Genomic DNA, 23869 nt, shown 5'->3' on the forward strand with positions numbered 1-23869 from the left:
TCTATAAATTACGAAATATGTTTACATTATATATTGGCATATATTATAATTATAACAACTTTTACCTTTGGCTACTTAACCAATAATAAAGCTTTTCTGATTAATTGTTTACAAGTTAACATTGCTTTCAATGCAGTATTATAAAATTACCTTATAAATAATATTAAGTTTCTTCAAAATGTATCGCAACCCGATAATATTCGTAGTGCCACTTTCCCTTCCTGCAACTACCTGTTGATACATTCCCACTACATCACTTATTAATATCTCCCTACCACATTACTTCAGTGATTGTTGCTACATTAAACATTTTGTTGTGTTTGCATTGCTGTTACTCACCATTTTGTTTGTGTTTTCATTTACTTTCTCATTTTTTGAGTTTTTCTGAGATGTCAACATGGAAATGCTGAGATATATTATAAAGTATAGATATTTAATACTGTAATTAAGCATATTACAAGATACCATCATTTTATACTCTCCATACTTTATATAGCTAGCATGTGCTTGATATTGTAGATAAATATAACATTTCTGGAAATGTTTATAGACTGTTTATATATCTCATTTCAAAAGAATTGGGTTGTAACCATGTAAAAAATATAATCTGTGCATGAAAGAATATATTTATTTGACTCCATCTTAATTCATTGGTTTTATAATTTGTTTATGTTTCTCTTACACTAAAAGTATATAAAGCTATATAAAACTATGAATATTTAATATATTAATTCTACTCTGAAAACATAGGCCTACAGTATTGTAGTATTTTACATTGACTTATTGTGTAATTACAGTACTATACTAGAAATCGTTTTAAATGGCCAGTACAATGCATAAAAATATACTAACTAGATGTCGTCCAATCCATTGGGTCAAAGATTGAATCTTTGAAGCTGAATGGAGTTTTGTCTTTGTATCCGTGAGCCTTAATATAATATGAAAGAATGTAAACTGAATGACAAGTAGAACTGTAATTTAACCAGCACCAAATAGAAATTTTGTGTGTGTTTTAATAACAAATATGTTTTATTATTTTCATCTTTTTTCAAGTATGGTCTTTGAATCCTAATTGCTCTGTGTATAAAACTAAGTTTTTATATCTTTTAATCAATATTAACTATATGATCCAGGTTAATTTAAAGCATTTAAGTAGCACTCGCTACCAATTTGTTTCTCTTCTTCCTTCATTAGGAATTCGTAAGCAACAGTAGTAAAGCCATAGATAACGAAGGAGCTGCAGCTGCTACTGCAGCAGCACCAGCACCAGTCACCGCTAAAGAAGGAGTTGATGTCAGACATGCAGCTCCAGAAGAAGTGGAGCCTGCTCTCCAATCCGAGAAGCTCTACCCTGACCTTAAAGACGAAGATAAATAGAATCATCTGACCCAGAATGGTAGGCTCACTGCTGAAGACTTTTTCTTTTGTTTTGTATCATTGTTGACTGAATGTAATTTTACATTATGTGTGTGATTGAATTAAATGGCATTTTTGTTTTAAAAAATAAGGCTGAGTGGAATAAAACACAGGACAAATATCTTTAAGGAGTGAAAATTGGCTCCCAGTAATGAAATACCAATACGTTGAAATTTTTGTGAACAATTGAATGAATTAATGGGAATATATATGTAGTGAGTAAAGTATATGTTAAATAAGTGTAATCAAACTAAATATATTCAATTTATAAAGAATTTTACTGTAGAACTGATATCTAAACCGAAACAAATGGTGACTGTATAATACTAGGGTAATACATTTTATTTAATCCAGAATAATTATATACTAAGAATAATTGAGGAAAAATATTGTAATCCCAGATGTTAATATCAATGCAAAGCATGTTAATTTATAAGGAAATTAAAGTAGATTAAAAGTATTGTATAATATGTTACTGAATATAAAAAGATACTAAAGACAATTTTTGGATTAAGTCGGTCACAAGTCATAGTACAATACAAATTGTTGCACATAGATTTTCTTAGTGTGTAGCAAGCAGCACATAAAACGCACTGAAATTTCCGATTTAACTTACAAATATTAAGTTTCATGTAACTGGGGAAAATTTGACTAAAGTCCATGTATATTTCAAAGATAAGTAAGATAAAACATTAGAGAAGACAGAACTCCACAATCCAGTACAAATTCTCAAACATTCCACTCTCCATTAGTTGGACTGAAATACATTCTTTCCACCTTCTTTATCACTTATTGGATCCAATTCAAAATTTTAAAAAGAGGTTGAACAAATTATGGGAAGTGTATTATTACTACTTTGGACAAGATAAATGAAAGACTTTTTCTGGCCTATAATAAACCGTTTAGTACAGTTAGCGTTTTCTATAATAATAATGGGAAGATTTTTATATAAAGAAGTCTGTTTTGATACAAATGAGCCAAATCATTTGACATTTTATATCAGCTAGTACTATACTGTATGTATAAACTTTGGTCAAAGGACATTTTCATATAACCTACTACATGAAAATTCTTGATATTTCTTATTACAATATTAAAATATTCATTGGTAATCCCATGTTTTGTACTCCTCTTTATGTTAAAAGCAATTTGTAAATGTACACAAATAGAATTTGTTTAAAAATGATTCCATACCAGTGAGTGAAGAACAGGCACAGTCCTGATTGGTTGCGTAAAAAGCTCATTCATACACATGTTCAAAGTATTAAATAATATACAAAGTTGGTACAGTGTTGGAAGGTTATTGGTTCTATACTTGGCCAATTTTTTGGTGTTTTTCTTTTACTTCTAATCATTATCTCTCCAAGTGTTAGGCTAGTGTTACCGTTCATTTTTTGGGGAGGCAAACTTTTTGGACGAATCACAATGTGGTTAATGCCTGTTCCATATTCCATGTCTATTTAAATAGAAATTCATTTAAATCATCTAGTACAGTTGGCGTGCACTCTACAAGCAATTTAATGTTTATTTAAAATTATTGCAGTGTAATTGTTAGTTTTTATATACTATTTCTAGATAAATAGTTTTAAATATGTGTATTTTATAATTTACATCCAGCCATTTGTAACCGAATTATATATTTTAGTTTATATTTACTTTATATTTATTTTGTCACTTTCTATGACTATTTGCTGCAAATAGTTGTTTTTTGTAGATTTTTATTTATTTTGCTTTTCTTGCTATAAAGGTGCATATTATTAAATTCAGTTCCCATAATTGTAACATAAATATTGCATGGTAATTAGCAATTATTAAGGGATGGATAATACAATTATTTAACCAATTTTAGCATGCATTGTAGGAAGCGTTATATTATATTCTTTTGTAATAATGTATTGTATTCACTTTTGAATTAAAATATTACTCGGAAATGATAAATGACTGGTATTTTTATTTGACCATTTTAATTTAATCAAAGAAATAGTGATTGAAGAATGTATTTGAGGTTAAAGTAAATAAAACATCTTCTTCTACAATCTTTAATAGCATTGGTTCTCAACAGGGGTGTGTCCTTTCTCCCCTGCTGACACTGTCCTTGTTAGTCTAATAAATAATAACCAATCTGTTAACAATTACTATAATGTTGTAACTCATTTCACTAATTGGTGTAAAGACCATTTCCTTAAAATTAATTTAAACAAAACATGTCAATTGATAGTTGATTTTAGGAAAAAAAACGTTATAATAGGTCATTTGTCCTACGTTAACTCATGGAGAGAACACCTGCATCGTAGACATTATTGATATTGATAATTTTATATGGATTTGTATTTTATATGTATATTTTTTATTATCTCTGCAGTGTATATAAGAAGCATTTTTGATGAAATAAAGAATAATAATAACGTTTAGTTGACAGAGCCAGGATTTTCTAAATATGGGTGGGGCCTTAATATTGAACTTTACCTAATGTTCTATCTTTTGAATTGTATTTTTCAAAATTTTGGGAAAGCCTGGTGGGACCCACCATATGGTTAATATTCTGTACGTTTAAAACATGCATTTAATTTAAAATTTAATTTATAAACATCACAGCACATGATGTGGCTTCTTAACAATAAGCATTCATTCTGCTAATTCTCTGCACAGTAATTACTGTATATATATATATATCAAATATAAATCAATTGTGTTGCGTAGCACTGTGTAAATTATATATAAATCATACTGTCAAATTATTGAAACAGGGCTCATTCGGATCATGATCTCATTATAGGGTGGAAAGAAAGAAGAACTAGATTTGAACTCGTCACTATGGACGAGTTAGGTTATCCGTCGCGCAAACGCCACATGTTACTGTTAGAATATTGCGCACAGAAAAACATTAGTGTGCCCTATTTTGTGTCTAAGTATATACAGTATACACTATATACTGTATACATACTACATACAGTTTAGTGCAATTTCTTATAAACTTTCTACGCCTTTCATGTCATTTTAAGCACGTAAAAATTTCAACACAAGCGCAAGGGGCGGATAACCAATAATACAGAAAAAAAAAGTTTATGATGATCTCATACAATCACAATGAGTTATCCGCCAAGGTGCAGATAACTAATAATATACACAATGTTATTTAAAAACCGTTGCGTATTAAAGTTGAAATTTATTCTGACTAGTTAAGTGTCACTGTCACTGATTGTGAGGGCGTTTGTTGTATGAGAAAATGTATCTAGTGGGTGGAAATCTGTGATAATACTATATATGGCCGCTCTGTGGTCTAGTGCTATGATACTCACCCTGTAAGCGAGAGGTCGCAGGTTCGAATCCCACCAAAGACATTTTTTCATACAACTAAAAAATACGGAACTTTCGCTAATGAGTTATGCTCATTGAGCACTGTTTCAATAATTTGACAGTATGATTTATATATATATATATTTTTTGTAATTGGTTAAAGAATCTTGCTATTCAAGTTTAGTTAGAGTGTCTGCATATTGAAAATCTTGAGATTGTTCATATTGGTACATGTCTAAAGCTACTTCACAACTCTCTTTTACAACCACTTCTTTATCCTGACTGAAATCTTGCAATGTCTGTAAGCACTCATCAGCAGCAATGGATCCTAGGGCTTCCGCACATTCATGACGAACCATTGGGTTTTCATCCTTTAGTTTCAGATTTTCTTTCAACTGTTCAATACCTGCTGGGTTTTGCATCTGGCCTAAGACGTATGCTATTTCATGACGGAAGAGTGCACTGTTACACTTTAAGCCTAGAAGAAAAAACATACTTAAGTGCACATGAGCCTTATAAACATCTTTACAATATTTCCCACAGGGCCTTTCAAGCCTTACGGGACCATGATACTTGTGTACATGTACAATTAATAAATGAACGATTACTGCTGCAATGTAATTCTTCGTCCAATTTAATTAATTGGAGAACCGAAAATGGCTTCAATCGGCTGCTCTCTCTTTATGGATATTGTGACAACGCTTCTTTAAGAATGTTGCAAACCTTAGACTTCTTGCCATAGGACATACTGTACTTTAATCAAACCGGTTCATAAAATAAAATATCCTTATGTCCTCATTTACATCGAAGTTTTCTAATATAAATCCGACAATAGTACAACAAGACTGAAGACCTTTATAACTTGTTTGTTATTGCAAAATGCTGTACAACCTCACCTTGTGCTAATGCAAGAGCTGAAGAGTTTGTGTTGATATTTCGGAGTGAGAACATGGCTCTGTAACGGTCAAATAGGGGCAAATTCTCATTCAAAAGTTTTTGTTGAAGAAGTGCCAGGTCACCTTCTGTAGATGGTGGTGCTGGGTCAACAGATTTGAATGGATTTTCACTTAATTTTTCATTTTTCTCTTGACTGTTAAGCCATTTTATTCGTTCTACAGCTAGTTGACATGTTTCAGCAACCTGAAAAAAGGTCAATTTGACTAGTATAACCGACCACATATATCTACGCATGTTGCACCTAGGGGTTTTAAACAAATATTTTGTGCAAATCAATAAAATAGTGACTATGTTTGTTTTAGGATATTTTAGGTTGTTTTGTGGAAGATGATATTGTTAATTTCCTGGTGAATTTTTTCTCTTTTTGTGTTGTATGTTGGATGTACTATCCGAAATAAAGGAAATGAAATGAATGTTCCATAATGTATAAACAAAATTGTGACTTCATTCTGTGCGTGGCTTACAAATAAGTACCATCATCATCACTTTGTGGTTTGGCTTAATTAGGTATTTAAAAATGTGTATTCACTTATTAATTTTTCCTTACCTCAATTACAGGATCATTGCTGTATTCTTTTAAAACTTGCACCACACTATCACAGCCAATGGCACCAAGAGCTTCTCCTTTAAATATAGTTATATAAAGCAGGTCATACTAAAAATCTATGCCCAGCAGGGCCCGAAATCACCTTGTGGGCCCAGTAAGGTTTTATGATATAACATTTTATTAAGTACATCCTAACATTATATTTAATTTTATTCTAATATTTAATTGTACATTTTATTTTATACATTGTCCCCCAAAAACATGAAAAATGAAGAATAAAATCAGACTTTAAATAGGCCATTTTGCAGAGAGTTATTCACTTCTGTAAAAAAAAAATTATTATTTCACTTATAAAAAGACAAACGAAACGGTTAATTTCAACCAAAAATTTCATTTTTTTTTCATGTAAATCATTTTTAGGAAGGTTTAGTGGTAAAGTGTTGTTAAACTATATAGACATTTTAATAATCTAGTTACTTTTTATTGCCGGTTTGCTGGGGAAATATTTTTTAACTATATTTGCTATATTTAACATGGAGTGGTTCAACTCCGGAGGATCAGGGAAAAGGCGAGCACCCCGGTCGTGCGGAAGATATCTTGTCACCTTGGATGTGGTCCAGTGGACAACATACGGGCCCATATGATGAAGAAGCATGCTCCAGCGTGTTTTAAACCGCTGGAGCGAAGTACCCGACAGAGGGCTCAAGTGCAGTGGCGGGCACTCAACCAGATGGCGGTGGGCCTCGGGAAAGGGAAGACACCTAAAGATATCCAGCAGCACTTGAATGCACATTATGGGAGATGGCACTGATATCCCACCAATGTGCTGGAAAGGGCGACTTGATGAGGCATGGCTGTGCGATGAGCTTGGGAGTGGCTCCTGGCTACTCACTGATGACAGCCCAATTTGATAGGCTTCTGGCATTATCCCAATTTTAAATTTTTAAGTGAAATTTTTATTTTTGGTCTGATCTTCTTTCGACTTGTGAAAATGCTTTATTGTTTTATTATGTACAACAATTTCTTGTTAATTCTAAGAGATTTGATTGATGTTTCTGTTTAGTTTCTTTGTTGTTTTAAAATGTTTTATTTGTTTTCTGAGGCACCTCTGTGTAAAATATTGAATTAAAAAAAACTGATTAATCCAAGATCGAGGAGGTGCTCATGGCGAGTCTAGGTGAACGGAGTGGTTCAACTTTAAAGGAGACTGCATCGGTCGGGAAAAAGGGGGGGGGGGGTTGTCTAGTGGCGAACACCCCGGCCGTGCAGAGGATATTATGTCAGCTTGTATGTGGTCTAGTGGATAACTGCTCAAGTGCAGTGGCAGACACTCAACTGAATGGGTTGCGAATGCGAATGGCTGCGCCCAAGGTGTTCGACGCCTGTTTTCATCTTGACCGTTTGCAGAGAGATCTACAACTTCTCGACATGTGGCCCTCTGGGACGTGAAGTGACCGCTGTGGCTGAGAAATGGCCTCCAGCCTGTGGAAGTGGTAGGGATTTCCCTATTTGGCGATCCAACCACATATCCCATCAAACGGGAGATCAACGACTTGACAAGCCATGGCTTGGAAGTGCCCTTTGGCTACTCGCCGATGACTGCCCAATTTGATAGGCTTCTGGCCTTATCCCAACTTTGAGTAATCGGGAATGCCAGATTGGACCATTCGGCCCCACCCCCAAACTGGCCAAAGCAAGACCAACTTTTGAAGTGGTTGTTTGTTGCTTGGACGGCCGCCACCATTGCCCTCTTTGGCGATCCCATCGAACGGGAGATCAACAACTTGACGAGGCATGGCTGTGTGATGGGCTTGGGAGTGGCTTCTGGCTACTCACCGACGACAGCCCAATTTGATATATGCTTCTGGCCATTCTGATCTTGAGATGTTCGAGTAATATTGGACCATTTGGGCCCCACCCACGAACTGGCCAAGGCAGGACCAACTTTTGAAGTGGTTGTTGTTCGTTGCTTGGACGGCTGCAACCACCACATCCTCAGTTTAGATATCACCGGCATGTAAGGCAACGCTACGAGTGTTACTATCGTGTCTTGGACATTTTACGTTTAAGCCGCGTGTCGAAGGAACAGCGGATGCTCCTGGCAGACTACGCTGCCACGGAAGGCGAATGGTCAGGTAGAGCGGTTTAATGGCACACTATGGATGCTGTGAGATGCTTCATGGGGAAGAGACAGCGAGACTGGGACATCTATCTGCCGCAGATTGCTGGTACACTATGTGCCACAGTGAATCTCTCGACTGGCTTCACTCTAAAAATGCTGATGCTGGGTCGAGAGGTCAACTTACCAATACTGGGGAATGCAGGTCCACCAATGAGGAGGTAGCCACCTATGTTGCAGATTTAATGAAAGCTATTTGTGAACATTGAACCATCTGAGGCCTTAGACATCACTTTGTATTGATGTGTGGACTGCAAGTCCTCAGTTTATCTTCTCTTCTTCCTCAGATATAGATCAGTTATCGGTGGCCGATATTAGTGAAACAGTCTAATCCGAGATGGAGGAGGTGATCATGGCGAGTCCAGGTGAACGGAGTGGTTCAACCCCGAAACAGGCCTCATCAGTAGGGAAAAAGGGAGAGCTTTCCCAGTGGCGAGCACCCCGGTCGTGTGAAAGATATCGTGTCACCTTGGATGTCGTCCAGTGGACGACATAAGGGCTCACATGATGAAGAAGCATGCTCAGCCTTGTTTTAAACTGCTGGAGCCAAGTACCTGACGAAGGGCTCAAGTGCAGTGGCCGGCACTCAACCAGATGGTGGTGGTGGGCATCAGGAAAGGGAAGACACCTGAAGATATCTGGCAGCCCTGAACGGCCAGCACATTATGGGGGATGGCACCAACATCCCACCAACGGATAGGAAAACTCGGGGAGCCATTAAGATGCTGGAAAAGGCAATTTGAGGGAAGAGGCCCGCACTTCTTATGATAGCTCCGGCTATTAGTCACCTGTCAGCTCTTATACACTGGTGTTGTGTGGTGAGCCTTATCACCTCATTTGGTTTGGATGTGGTAGAGGAGTGTGATCGTCGGGCTGAGGAAGAGGAGCCTGCGATGGACCCCGCAAGTAAGCCGCCCAAGAGGAGAGCATATGGACAAGGACACGGAGAGCGACTGACCAAGCGCGAATGGCTATGCCACCGGTTGTGAATGGGACATCGGCCTTGTTTGGTTCCGTGCTTACAGTTTTTACATCTTGACTGGTTGCAGAGAGATCTACAACTTTCTCAACATGCGGCCCTCTGGGACATGGAGCGAGCGGTGCGGCTGAGAAGCAGCCTCCAGTCTGTGGAAGTGTTAGGCTGGATTGCACTGTTTGGCGATCCAACCATGTATGCCATCAAACACGAGATCAACGACTTGACAAGGCATGGTTGTGCAATGGGCTTGGGAGTGGCTCCTGGCCAAATTTGATAGGCTTCTGGCTGATCACGAGATGGTTGAGTAATCGGGATTGTCGGATTGGACCATTCGGCCCCACCCACAGGCTGGCCAAGGCAGGACCAACATTTGAAGTTGTTGAGTTGTTGCTTGGACGGCCACCACCACCATGTCCTCAGTTTGGATATCACCGGAATACAATGCAACGCTACTACTGGGGAAGAGTGTTACTATCGTGTCTTGGACATTTTACGTCTAAGCCGCGTGTCAAAGGAACAGCAGCTGCTCCTAGCAGACTACGCTTCTTGGAAGGTGTAGCTACCGCCTACCTCTGGCACTTCCCCAAGACGTATTTTCACAGCCGACCAATGCAGAGCCCTGTTTCATCGCCACCAGTGAAGACCAGCAACTGTTGTTGATGGAATCCAGCAGACCGGACTATCCTCCTGCCGGATAGAGACAGGTCATGGATCTGACATGGAAAACGGTCGACGTGCTTGTAATATTAAGCCATTACATTGATACCTAAAATTACTACAAAATTACATTGTATGTACTAGTACTAGGCTAGTAGATATCATAAAAAACCTACACTAGTACTACTGTACCGGCGGTAGATTATTATTAGTATGATGACCATAACAATTAAATTTATTCTATACTACCTATTTTGTAGGCCTTCTTTCTCCACACACACGGAAAAAAAATTCATAATAATTAATTAGAAAATAATTTTCTAAAAATGAAATGTTCTATTTTATAAAATAAATAATAATAAATATTACTACTAGTACTAGGCCCTAGGTTTAGCCTAAATTTATTAATTACCTGCTTCGTGTCTAACCATAGCATCTTGATGTGTATCTTTTAACACCGTAATAAGCTTTGGTATGGCGTATTTATCTTGCATTTGTCCTAAACAATATGCGCATTCATGTTTAAGCAGGGCTGACGGGTCAGAGAAGCATTCATTTATGTAGTCAATCGCGGCCTCCCCGCCCAGGTTTCGTAAAGTAAACAATGCCCGAAACCGCTCGGGCAAGGGCCTAGCAACATCACATAATTTTGCACCAATTCTTTTAATTTCAAAAATATCTGGCATGGTAACAGCTTTCGGAGCTTTCAATACTATATCAGAATAATATCAAAATTGTGAAGTTTTCATATTACAAAAATAAAATTGTCATTTTAACGTTTTAAGCCAGCAAATGAACATGTGTGCGACGGCGACATACAAAACGTAAAATTGTCTTTCGTATATATGGTACGCCAACGTCGCCAATATTACTTGTTCATAAAATTAATTTACCTCCGCCAAGGAGGATAATCGATCGCGTTTGTCTGTTTGTTTGTTTATTTGTTAGCTGGATTACTCAAAAAGTAATTACAAAGTCTTTACCAAAATACAGATAGATATGTGGTCAAGGACTACTCCATTAAATGTTGGAAGCAATCCGGACCACGGTCCCAATTTTGGACCACTTTTTAGTATAATTTTCAGACCCGCTAGTGTTAAAAGATAGGACAGAATTTTCAAAAGCCGGCGAGCAGTCTTAAAGTAATAAGTAAACTGAAATTGCATTTTCTCGAGAACTACTTGTCCAAAAAAGAGGCAAGAGTTATAATTTGTGATTTGTAATTTTAAAACATAATTTGATTTAATTTACAGGTTTTTTTAATACGAGTAGGTCAACTGATACTATTGTTAGTTGAAAGGCTGGTTACATAACGATTAAACCAAATTCGCATACACATGCTTGTAGTGAAGTTAGCCTAAATAACACACAGCATTAAGACACACAAATATATTTATATATATATTTTCCCGGAGAAATCTTACGTAGGAGAATTTTACAGTAGGCGGAGGTATGCACTCTCGCGGAGTGGCTTTCTTTTTATTTCTGTAATCATTCCAATCTAAGACAAGATTACAAAAAACGCCGCTCGACATTTTGACTAACAATTTTAATCATTGTTCTTTCTTCAGATATAATAATTTATTATATCAATTATTTTTGTTTAACAATCAGTAGTAAACATTTTGTGTAAATATAGTCTGGCCTACTGTACTGAACAAAAATGTAATCATAAATAAACTAAACTACAGTATATGGTAGGCCTACATATTCCAGGGTAGGAGCATGGACCTATCTAATCTAAAGGTCCATGGTAGGAGCATTAATTACTCCCTAATTTGACCCGGCCCACATATGTATATAGGCCTACTACCTAGCTAGGGATAACGATGCAACATTACCAGTTAATAGCATACATCGCCTGTTGATATTTTCTATCATTTTCTATTCAAAGAATTTCAATACATTATTTTCCCGTGTATTGGACATACAGTCCTCAGTACAACGTGACTTCACTTTGTGTTGATTTGCGTCAAGTCAACCAATCAAAGGGCGAGAATCCAAAACCGTGAGCCCTCATAGACTCTCTTTTCCCATACGTTTTTTGGGTCCAGCAGCTTGGACCTATCAATTAATGTCAGCTGTAGATAATAAGCTTTCCGCTTGATATAGCTTCTGAATGAGTAGTCCTCTGGGGATATAGCTGGCTAAAGCCGCGGCGCGATAATAAATTGTATATTTTAAAATTGCTAGTATTGTTTAATCTTTCGCAACTTTAAAAATATGCCTTGTATTTCATCATTAATAAATCCAAATATACTTTTTAAATTGTCTTCCAAACAATGGAAGACTACGTTTTTGTGAATAATTCAAAGTGAATTAATATAATGAGACATTTAAATGACCTATTTAACATTTTTGTTAAATTCAGGGAAACGTTTGTATTGAAACAGTATCTTTAAATTAAATTGTTTGTTGTTAGTACACTGGACATCATGAGAAACGTGAACGTATATATATAGCTTAACCGTTATTTCTCTTTCTTTGTGAATGTGCCACTCTGTTGTCTCCCCTAAAAAGAGAACACAATTTCATATGTTTAACATTTGCAAAAGTTTGAACAGATGATCCCTTAGACTCTTAGAGCCAGTAACATAAATCACTAAAATAAACAAGTTAGAAACGAAATAGTATTTATCAGTGATTTTAATTAATATCAATCTTCTGGTAATTCATTATACAAATAGAAACACATTTGATATTAATACTGCATCAGCCATTGAAAAAATAGGCTACCAGCCTGATCATGCATGTTCCAATTCGTTAACATCAACTACTGAAGCATGTTTGCGTGACTTGTTTCTCTCACTAAAAGTGTACGCCTCGTCAAGAATGGCGACGTTTCTGACGCAGGTCTAAATCTAGTCGGATTTGACTTTCGTCCAATAAGCGGACTGTTAGGGCAGCTGCTATGTGTATTCAATTCAGGTAAGAAATGGCGTGGTTTTGACGTCGTGGTGCTTTTCATGTCGTCCGGGTTTGATACCACATTCACTTGACCATGATACTGTGAATATAAAAATCTTCCTCCAACTGAAATACGTCGATCTTTATGCACAATGTCCTCTGTTAGTCCGTGAAGTATATTTTCTGACGTAGAGTTTACACCATCCAAACTTGTGGATCGAATCAAGTTGTTTCTATTAATATTCCGACCTATGAAAACCCTTTTAGCATGTTCCACAGCCTGAAGTTTGTGCTTTAATTCCTTCTCAATGGCTTCTAATTTCTTCCCAAGCTGAATCTGCTCCTGGTTATTTGCCACATGTACATGTTTAGCCGATATAGGACCCTGGTTTAAAACTGGTCTTCGACACGAGGAATGATGCATTTCCATGCCTTTCCTAAAGAAAAATACGGTACATACACAGAGACCAGCATTGCTTAGGTTTACTTTATACATTATCAGTTTTGTATATTATCACTGTTTACTTTGTATAGACTGTGAGCTTCTTCATGAATCGTAACGATATCATAGGGCATCATCCGATAACATTATTATTAATTGAGATAAGTTCAAAACATTCGAAATATCACAATAATTAATCACGTACTATTGATAAACACTGGAACTTGCTTGAATCTCATGGACTTTATTTACTACCTACCTACCCCTTATACGTACTTATAGAACCCGCGTTTGTTTGAGCCATGTTGACTGCGACCGGCCCTATAAAACATCCCATCTTTTAATTTAATTGTTGCATTATCTATAATATTTACACATTATGAAATAATTAGTTATAATAATTAATATATAGTACTATTGAATAGGATACGGTATTATTACGACGGCGGACCTTTCGTCGACCCTGGCCCATAACTTGCAATTTCACATGAATACTACCTTTGAAGTATAAGGCCTACTATTAAATATTAATTGTACTACATTAAAGTTTGTGATATATATACATTTCGTATTTACATGAAAAACTGTAACTGAATATAAACAAATATGAGCTTATATAAATTGGCTCATTGCAACAAAGGCATATCTTTAATGCGATTTCGGCGCGTCATAACTAACATTTTCATATACTGCCCTCAGTTTTATTTAAGATGCAAAGTAAAGCCCCTTTCGTGTATCCGGCGCTGTGGCTTAGTTGGTTAAAGCGCCTGTCTAGTAAACAGGAGATCCCCGGTTCAAATCCGGGCAGTGCCTTTTTTTTTTTTTTTTTTTTTAAGTGAATTTTTTTTCCTGGTGTAATAATTATCATTTCCAATTTTTTTTATGGTATATTTTTTAAAAATAATATTTAAATTAAGGATCCAATATCCCATTTATCCATTTTTTGATTGACTGCACCACTGGGGAAGAGGAGGGGAGGGTGGTGGTGAGTGCATGAGAAAACAACGCGTCCGAATTTCAGACGAATCTGCGCCGTTTTGTCTGTACGTCAAATACTACTGTACACGTACAAAAATGAAGTCTATTTGATAATGATAATATAGGCATTCTTAGGCACTTCATGTGTGCATTCGCGCACGCCGTGTATGTATAGTTCACCTAATGTCCAACTGAGGGGTTTTTTCAAGACGTGCGCACCTCATGCCACACTGATACAAAAAAATGAATGTCAATAAGTTATTAGTGAAGGAACAATCTTTATACATTCAAAATGTTAAAATTGTAAATTCCATGAAAAGTATGTACTGTCGGTTGATAACTTATAGTTACATGTAGGCTTACAATATTATTGATTAACTCGTCAATATTGCTAATTCAGTATTGTGTGAATAATTGGACTATGATACCCTCATGATGAGTACTAAATGAAAAACAGAAGATAAGTTAAATGAATGTAGATAGCGGGGATAGCCAATCGCAAAGGAAATACTAGAGGTCATGACCTATGATTGAATGAATGAGTGAGTGCTCACAGCACATTCAGTCTGTTCTTATATTGCGTACGCCTTCGTTCATAAAGACAGGATTTAAGTGTGTACAGTGTAGGATTGTATTTGCCGTTCCGCACATAACAACCGATACACTACAGGAGCCTACATATTCGTTCAATGCTTTCATATGCATATTAGGGTATGGCATCGATAGCCAAGGTTTGTACATTTTCACGCCTTTCTTCATTTCCATTTCTGTTGGACGAACCACTGTTTTACAAACAATGCGAGACTTTATTAATTTTGCATTGTTTATAATTATATACCGTGCCGTCGTATAATTCGCTTTTGTCATTTCGCATCAGGTGGATTTATCGCCGGATTGTCCGATGACTTATCACAACCTATCTGTGAATTCCTTTTATTTGCCAATTTTACCACAAGAAAGTTTTCTTTTTTCTCTATTAAACAAGGTCCTGTCCACATATTGTCATTGGATTACTAATGTACATGAATTATAGGATAACACATACGGAATTTATTTTATGCAGTTAAATTAATTTGTTTTCAGTTTTTCGGCAAGGACTCGCACAAGTCCCATTCTAAGGACGGCGACATGTTCAAGAAAAAGGCATCTCCGTCTGGTGCAGCTTTTTTAACAACGGATTATAATAATTTTGGTGAGTAAATTAACAAAATGCTAATCAACTAAATATAATAATCGTAATCGTTTAAAACAAATATTTTTGTAATGAGCACCATTTTTTTAAAAGAATTTCTTTTTTAAAGTTTATTTTAATAGGCTTATAAGTCAAAAATTGTCCAATATTCCATTGAGCAAGTGATTATAGTAGAGGCCCTGAGCAATTCAGATTTAAATGCCGTATTTTAAAAGAGTAGTTCGTTGCCAACAGAAACAGTTCCATGTAAAAAGAACCGATTTTCAATCAGGTATTTAAAAAATCGAATTGATTCCAGACTATCGTCAAATAGGCCTACCGGTTTTTACGACAGGTTTTCGTGAACCAATACTGTAGTTTATGAAACCGGTTAGGAAGAAACCCGTTCTTGTTCAATAGAAACTCAAAGGTAGACCTAGTCAATGCTGATTTGCGTTGTTTTATACTCTCAATAAACCATTAGCTTCATGATTAAACCATGATAATTGACTTTTTTACATAATGTAGCAAGTAGCAATCACGAGAGGAAGTCGATATTTTAGAGATAATTTTAGCTGTCGTTATTTGAACAGAATGATTATTGATTAGTACAGGTATTACAGAACATTTAGGCGCACTATTCAACGATTCGTTCTGTATTCAAATTCAACTTATTACTAATTGACGTTTAATCTTAATTCCATAAGCATGGGGTCTTTGACAAAAAAAATCGATATGCCTTTCAAAGAAATATATGCGTCGTGTTGGCCACTGGATATTAATCCTTTAATAGTGCTTGTATACAGCTGTTGTAGTGAAAGAAACAAACGATTTGTCTGTAGTTATGTGATTCTTAGTATCGGAGTCATTGTGAATAAAGGCCTACCCCATCATGACAAACCCTATTTACTTCTTCTCAAAGACACCCTGCTCCGCCCATGTTACCATAAGATCACCTGTCACACGTTAAATGGTGCACGTATAAGGAATATCATGGTTTTTGTAAAACTCATCATGTAGGCCCTAAAATGGGCATATCAACATGTTATACTACCGGAGTAAAATATATAAAGGATACTTTATAATGGTATTCGGCATCATCTTGTACAGTATAAAACTCCTCAGTTTATTCAGACACCCATGGGATCCAAAAAGTGTTTATTTAATAGGGTGTCCCATGAGATAAGGTTAGACGTGTTACACCACTGCACTTTGTTCAGACAATCGTGTGTTAGGGCCTACTATCTGCACCTCGTTCGCTTCGCTGGAACGCGTCCCATTAATAGGGGTTTCCATAAAAGGCTTCCAAAAGAAAGTGTGCCCTTATGACAGTCCCGTATACACTATTTCTTGTCTTGTGCTAACTCAAGATTCAAGAATTCAATATTCCATTGATTCTTGTTTGAGACGCTCAAAATAAATTATAATATATCTAAATAATAGCGGATTTACTTAACGTACATAATTACTATACTATGATATTTCCCATTGTCTATTTGACCAATTTGTACAACGACGACAAATAATTAGGCTCCAAATAGCGTCTATTAATACGATTTGAATGACAGAACTATAAGTAGGACTATCTTTCTTACATACTACACAGCCCGCATATTAATCGATATAATTGGCTCAGGCATCGTATAGCTAAATATGTGTATGACCAAACCTCCTGAACTACTTAATGGTTGGTAACAAGTCGTTGATGGACCATCACGCTCATCTACAATGATAATAAAATAAAGCACTGAATCGAGGCTTAGGCATAATGACCATAAATATTTACATAAATGAACTTGAAACTTTATGCATAAAATACGAGTCTACGATATTTTTTACATAAGTTAGTTACAGGATGAAATATTAAGAATAAAATTGCAGAGGAAAGGACAACAGTTTTATTTGTTAAAAAGGACTAGTTATTAATGTAACATTATAGTTATTATAAAAAAAACCTATATTACAATGAGACGGTTATACTATAATCTGAGACAGATTCGAATTTGCTGTATACAATTTCCATTGAGGAAGATTAATCAATTCATTTGATCTTTTCCAATCCGTTTAGCAGTTCGGTTGGTTTACTGTACATTAATGAGAAATATTATGAATGACATGAACCTACGGTGCTATCTTTGTCGGTTTAAACAAAAGCAACGTGATGTTCACTAATGACCTATATGAGTCAGTAGAGTGTACGTGGAAGTGTACGGTATTTCGACCATTTCTCTACAAATTGTAGCAATTGGTCACTCATATTCCTCGAACCAATCAAAACCACAATTTGATCCATGCATCAAGTTGTCTCTGTTTGACCGTCAATTTTGATAATCTGATTTCTTTCTGTGTGACCTATCAATTGTCCGAATAGATCGATACCGATTGGTCATTGTATTACTTTGTGGGATATTGATTGATTTTAATCTCATCTTCTTGACCTTCTGAAACATCCAAATTGATAAGAGAAGTATCAGCTGAAAACATACAGATGACGTCATGTAAGTTCGCTCCCACTGACGGATACCTAAAATGTTGATGTGTTAGGCCTACTCGACTATGGGGCGCCAAAAACAGCAACAGTATAATATGTGTTAAACACCCGTAGATGATGTGTATTTAAAGTGGTAATTCTAAAATGCATATGATATGCCACATGCTCGTCCCTTCTCCACTGGCCCATTAATGTGCATTTTCGTCTGTAGGCCTAACCATCTCGAAAAACATAAGTAAATAGCACCACCTTTACATTGATGCTTTACGTTACGATGCTTGGCACAATCTGTACCCCTGGGCACTAGTAATTGATTGTCAAGGCACGCGTCACGAAGTCACATGTCTTGTTATATCTTTCCTCTCCACGCGTCAGAACATGAGTCGCGCTCGGTTTATATTGTCATTCTAACTAATTCACGTAAAACTTAAAACAAAAATGATCTTCGGATGAACCAAATGACGTCTTCACAAACATTGACATTAGTGTTTGTTGGTGGAATACCGAATACGTACACTACATTACCTATCTTATTTTGGGGCTACGCAACCGGTAAGGCAGGACCAATATCATTTTATTTTGAACATCTGTGTATTAATTACAAAACCACAATCATATCCATATTATGTTTCATACATTATGATAGGTGACACTGTTTACAATATGCCAACATGAATTATCATATCAATGTTTGATGCATTTATTATAAGGTGTTTAATGCACATAAAAGACTACTGTATTCACACCATCTCCGTTAATATATTTTAATGAACACAGACTCATTAGTGCACATTTTAAAGTAATGCACCATGTGTTTTATACAAATGCATTTAGGTCTAGATGTCCATGTGTTTAGTGCACACACTTACAGAGATTATCCAGTCATGTGAATACACATACAGCACTGTACACGCCAATCATGTCATGTATTATCAACTCATTAGATGTCATCTGTTTACAATAATATTAAATTATGCTCTATGTAGGTTGATTCGCTTGCAATTATAGAATGTCCGATGAGTTTGCTCAACACATTTAATAATGTGTTATAAATAGATTTACCAATCAATTGAATAAATAATTTGAAAATCATCAGATTATCTTAGACTATAATGAAGTAGGTAGACCTACATCCGTCTTTCAATAACGCCATGTAGAGATAGACCATTATAATTATTGTTAATATAGGCTTAAGATACTCCCAAAAATCTGCATTTTAAAAATAATGGTTACAATATTCAAGGAGCAATGTTTGATACCATATTGCCTCAGGGAGACGCTGTATTTCCATGGCAACGATTAACCATCAATTAAACAAAAATCTTATTGAAAGATTTGGACTGAGTCAGCGGAAGCTGCCGGCACTCAAAATTATACCTTTCGTTGAAGCAGCGGAAATGACAACACACACCTATTAAATCGAAGTTAAAAATAGGACACATGTCAACTTTGACCCAGCTTTGACACTCAAAATGAGCATTTAAATAGTTCTACTGCTAGGAAACTAGTTCTCAAGTGATGAGTGAGAGTGGACAAAAATAGCTTATTAACCTTTGGAGTGTGGGTGAACGCCCATAAAGTTAATAGACACGCAACAGTTGCTTTGCAATCAACCGCCAATGTAATCGTTTCTCGATAATTTGGACAGAAGAAATATTAGCAACCAAATTACCATTATCGGTGTATTGTACGGTATCAACGATAATCAACGTTTAAGACACCTTTCCCCCGGCCCCACCTTTTCCCATTTTTTGGCGTACCTATAATCACATTAGATGCACCAGGTCTAAGTATTATACTCAACATCCAACTAAAGATTATCCCACTGAGATGCAAAAACGTAATTGCAACGCAAGTTGACCAATCACAAGCGATATTACTCGAACTGTCTTTTCCATTGGTCAACTCGCTTTGCGTCCTCGTATAGGAAACAATCGGGACTACCAGTATGCCACTCAAAATCGGCGTTGTGAAAGCTCCGATTTCGGAAATCAGAAACGGAAGCGTTCCGGAAGCATATTATTGGCATCCGTTAGTTTTGGACGAAGATATTGAGAAACTTAGGTTCGTGTTGGCGAGTGTATCCGATATGAACCACAGAACTCTCATTGGAAATACAGTAGCTTCTCAGGCGCAAGCTATCACACCAGCAATCGATGCTTTGTATTGCCTTTAGTGCCGCATTAGTATGAGAAATGGAATTTATTATGCATTTTGAGACGACATAGTTAGGCTATGTATGTTTCCATCGTTAGTAGGCCTATTTAAACTTAAATATATCTATACATTCAACAAGTTGGTAGTAAGCAAAACTCATTAAACTATTCTGATAATTTAATTCATGTCTTTAAATTAATATTACCGCCTTGTAGGATAATTGTCCTCAAATACAAACGCAGCGCTATATCAATTTAAATAATATATGAACATGTCTTCAAGTTATACTATTGTCAAGGCAAATATACATGAGTAAATTATATAGATCAGATAGGTAATCTATCCTCAAAATTCAATAATCAAAATATAAAACATATATAAGCTCATATTAAGCCTGCATTCCACTGAGAATTGCATAGGATATTAATAGCAGATCTATGGTCACGCGGGAATAGATATTATGCCAAATGAGACGTAGTTAACAACACATAAAATGATATAATCACACCGATTTTTAAACAACTGATGCTCTCCATAGATCAGAAAATTATGCCGAGGCCCATATGGTTTCAAAGATATGACGACAGAATTAAACAACATTCTGTACAGGAAATTGTGTTGAGTACCACCCTACCGTGTGTCGTCGTACGCACTTGCAACAGAAAGACCATCCTAACGTGAATTTAGGATATTGGGAGGTGATTGGCCAACCTTTTACATTTATATTTTCGTAAATATTGAAACCCTTATAAATTATTTAGTTAGTCCACTAGTAAGTTTAATCTCAGAGAAACACCGTTCGTATCCGATTGATATAATATTGAATTTCGAAACGTATAGATACTGGCTAATTGTCATGTTATATAATTTCTTTAAAATAACTACCGGTATTTTATTATTGAAGTATTCTTTCTACATTATTGATCAATGTTAGTTCCATTTGTTAATGAATTGCGTGCGTCATGGGCAGCAACTTTGTGGAGGCCTACATGATTGTAAACGGTATAAATTATTGAGTTTGTCAATTTCTCGGTAGATGCACAGAGATGCGAACTGCTTTAGAAAATTGCATTGTGAATCCACAGAGAAAAAGTACGGCAAATACATTTGAAAATTGTACCGACGTGAATATAAGACCTATAGTATCTGAACGCCTGTTTATTTTCGGTCCGGATAACACATTAATTGTGATTCAATCAATAGTTTTATATAAACAACAGGCAGTTTCTGGTCTTATTAACCCAACATGTAGTGGAATAATGCATATGTTTATTGTTGTTTTGTTCTGTCAAAATCATGTGTAATTAACAGGCAGTCCATATGTTTGTTTGAATCGAGGACAGTTCTTCTGTGAGCGTTGAACACCAAGTGATAAATAACACCCGTCGTGTATATAGATTCATGAAAATCAGTCCTCTTTTCCCGTTTCATATGTGAATTTGTTGCAAGATTAAACATTTTTTTCTTTATTTTTAACTAAATGTCAAACAAACACAGATTTCCATTTTAAAAAGCACGGCATTTTCTGAATAAAAGTGTTGTAATTATGAATATGAATGTACCTCTCTCTTAAGCGATGAAATCAACCCGATTCCCAGTGCTGTATCCCTACATAGGCCTACTATATTTCCGAGGTATCAGGAATATTTGGTATTACAGAATATCATTTATAACACATGTGGTGCCTGTATCATGTAAGGTTAGGTTATGTGTTGGCTACTACTAGATACATGTAAAACACATGTGATGTTGCATTACCAAATATTCCTATGATACTTTGGAAAGATACAGTACCGAGAATCGGCTGTGAAAATCAATACGTAATAAAATAACGTAGGGCCTGCGTCCGGGACGATTAAAAAGAAAGATTAGAAGGTCACCATCCGTCCCCATTATTCAGTTGGGGCTCCGAATCCTGGGTAACTTGACCATGATAAGGTAATGGATCAAACATTCAGTTTCTGCCTCAGAAACGATGAGCAAGAGACACACCGAATGCAGGCCCGTAAGAAAAAAACCAATATGATTAATGCCATTTCATGTCATCTTAAAATGGGAATGACATTTATATAACATGCGAAGAGGCACAACAAGGTAGTAAATAATATGTTTGTATCTGAATACAAACTGGTTGACCTTAGGGTACTGTTGTATACATATTAAATTAGGAAAAATTAATTTATTTTCGATTTAATTTCGATTATGAGGTCTCATGATTCAGAAAATTATATTTTAAAAATCTACTTGGTAAAACTTCTTTTGCTGAACATTGTTATTCTAAATGTTAGATTACCACGTTAGAATTGGTTTAGTTTGCATTGATTTATTAGAAGTTCACTTTTATCTGTTGATTGAACCTTAACATTTATTTATATGTTCATAGGAACTGATATGATGTACATCGCTAATGATGTGTTGCTCATAATTGATGTTCTGTCCAAAGAATCATTATGTACTTTAAGTTCACGAACCAGTTCTGGATGGATTCATATTTTATAGGCCTAATAATGTTCTTCCTGTTAAAGCAAATATCAGCCCATCAACATGGAAGTAGGGGCATGCCTCTGATTAAAGATCATAATGTATCTTCTAAGCTAGTATGCCATAACCCGAAGTCGTGTTGCAGCCGTACGGCAACCATCATCCAAATAAGACAATGTAATGATTGATCTCTCCATTCAACTATTATGGCATGGATGGTTAGAATATTTCGAAACTGAAACACTGTTCAGTCTGATCAGAAACGTTCTTTATCAGACCTGCATTCTAATAGCCTAAATTGAAAGAAAAACATGTTGAATTGTTAATTGTGTTCCGTTATTGAAATATAGGTCTATCAGGGTATGTCCGTGCAGGTTGGTTGCATACTAACAATAGGTATATTGTATTGAATAAATTCATCTTTCAAATATATTTAGTCCAGGTTTATTGTATTACAAACACAGAGGGGTTACCGGTTATACACTCTATTATATTTTTCAACATGCTTAATTGTTGTAACGTTATGATTCTGTACAGTCAAAACTGCTTAAAATAGTTATTATTTGCCCGATTAGATCTTTGATTTCACGGTGCCGATTTCGTTACTACATTACTATAGAATAAACAGTATTGGGGAATAACATGCTAAGGACGTCTTGTAATAGATTTACTGGTCATTTATTGCGATACTGTTGCAATGGAAGATAATGATGGTTGTATTAATTGGGCTCGTAAATTCTTGTAGACTTCCATCCAATCTTAATTACAATCATGAATAACTTATGTGGAAAAACATTTGAAGACAACAATTATTCTTTCCACCATGATTGAATCACTGGGAAAAGTGAAAATAAAAAATGCTCCTTATTGGACAAGTTACGCCACTACCCAGTCTTTTGGCCATACATTGCAAGTCAAATCAAGTATGCATTATTTTGTGTTTATTTTAAATTTTATTACGCACGTTCGGTTGATTAACCCGGATGTAGTATTGTTGTTCTCATAACTAAAAGAAAATCAACCTTAAGTGTAATATACCCAAAGGTTATACACGGGTACCCAGTTCAACGATCAGTAATCACAAATGTTTAAGATATTATTAATCAATAACTTGAAATATAGTACAGTACATACATGTCGATTCAATGTGTGTTTTCCATAATACTTTTGTTATTGCAATCTCGTAGATTAAAATTGATGAAGTAAATTG

General features: G+C 35.7%; 3 protein-coding genes and 1 non-coding gene across 6 annotated transcripts in view; 3 read left to right on the forward strand and 1 right to left on the reverse strand.

The window, feature by feature from the left end:
* Positions 1–3354, forward strand: part of LOC144845435 (choline transporter-like protein 1) — a 135488-nt gene extending 132134 nt beyond the window's left edge. For 2 of the 3 annotated variants that reach the window (XM_078702772.1, XM_078702770.1), the window contains one exon: positions 1195–2523. In XM_078702772.1, the coding sequence (XP_078558898.1) occupies positions 1195–1377 (183 nt within the window). In that variant the 3' untranslated portion in view covers positions 1378–2523. Of the gene's footprint in view, positions 1–1194 lie in introns of all 3 variants that reach the window. The other variant, XM_078702773.1, reaches the window with a different exon arrangement.
* Positions 2750–10842, reverse strand: LOC144845475 (deoxyhypusine hydroxylase-like). The gene is made up of 4 exons (XM_078702850.1): positions 10445–10842; positions 6218–6294; positions 5610–5853; positions 2750–5191 (listed from the first exon to the last, which is right to left on the reverse strand). The coding sequence occupies exons 1-4, from the start codon at positions 10716–10718 to the stop codon at positions 4884–4886; spliced, it is 903 nt and encodes a 300-aa protein (XP_078558976.1). The 5' UTR covers positions 10719–10842; the 3' UTR covers positions 2750–4883.
* A 3278-nt stretch (positions 10843–14120) lies between these two features.
* Positions 14121–14194, forward strand: Trnat-agu (transfer RNA threonine (anticodon AGU)). The gene has a single exon. It is a non-coding gene; the product is annotated as a tRNA-Thr (tRNA).
* A 742-nt stretch (positions 14195–14936) lies between these two features.
* The window catches only part of LOC144845464 (cAMP-dependent protein kinase catalytic subunit beta), a 49842-nt gene continuing 40909 nt past the window's right edge, over positions 14937–23869 (forward strand). The window contains exons 1-2 of the mRNA XM_078702829.1: positions 14937–15090; positions 15443–15551. Of these exons, the coding sequence (XP_078558955.1) occupies positions 15073–15090; positions 15443–15551 (127 nt within the window). The 5' untranslated portion in view covers positions 14937–15072. The remainder of the gene's footprint in view (positions 15091–15442; positions 15552–23869) is intronic.

The sequence above is a fragment of the Antedon bifida genome, chromosome 6 (genome assembly GCF_963402885.1).
Source record: "Antedon bifida chromosome 6, ecAntBifi1.1, whole genome shotgun sequence".
Classification (NCBI taxonomy): Eukaryota; Metazoa; Echinodermata; class Crinoidea; order Comatulida; family Antedonidae; genus Antedon; species Antedon bifida.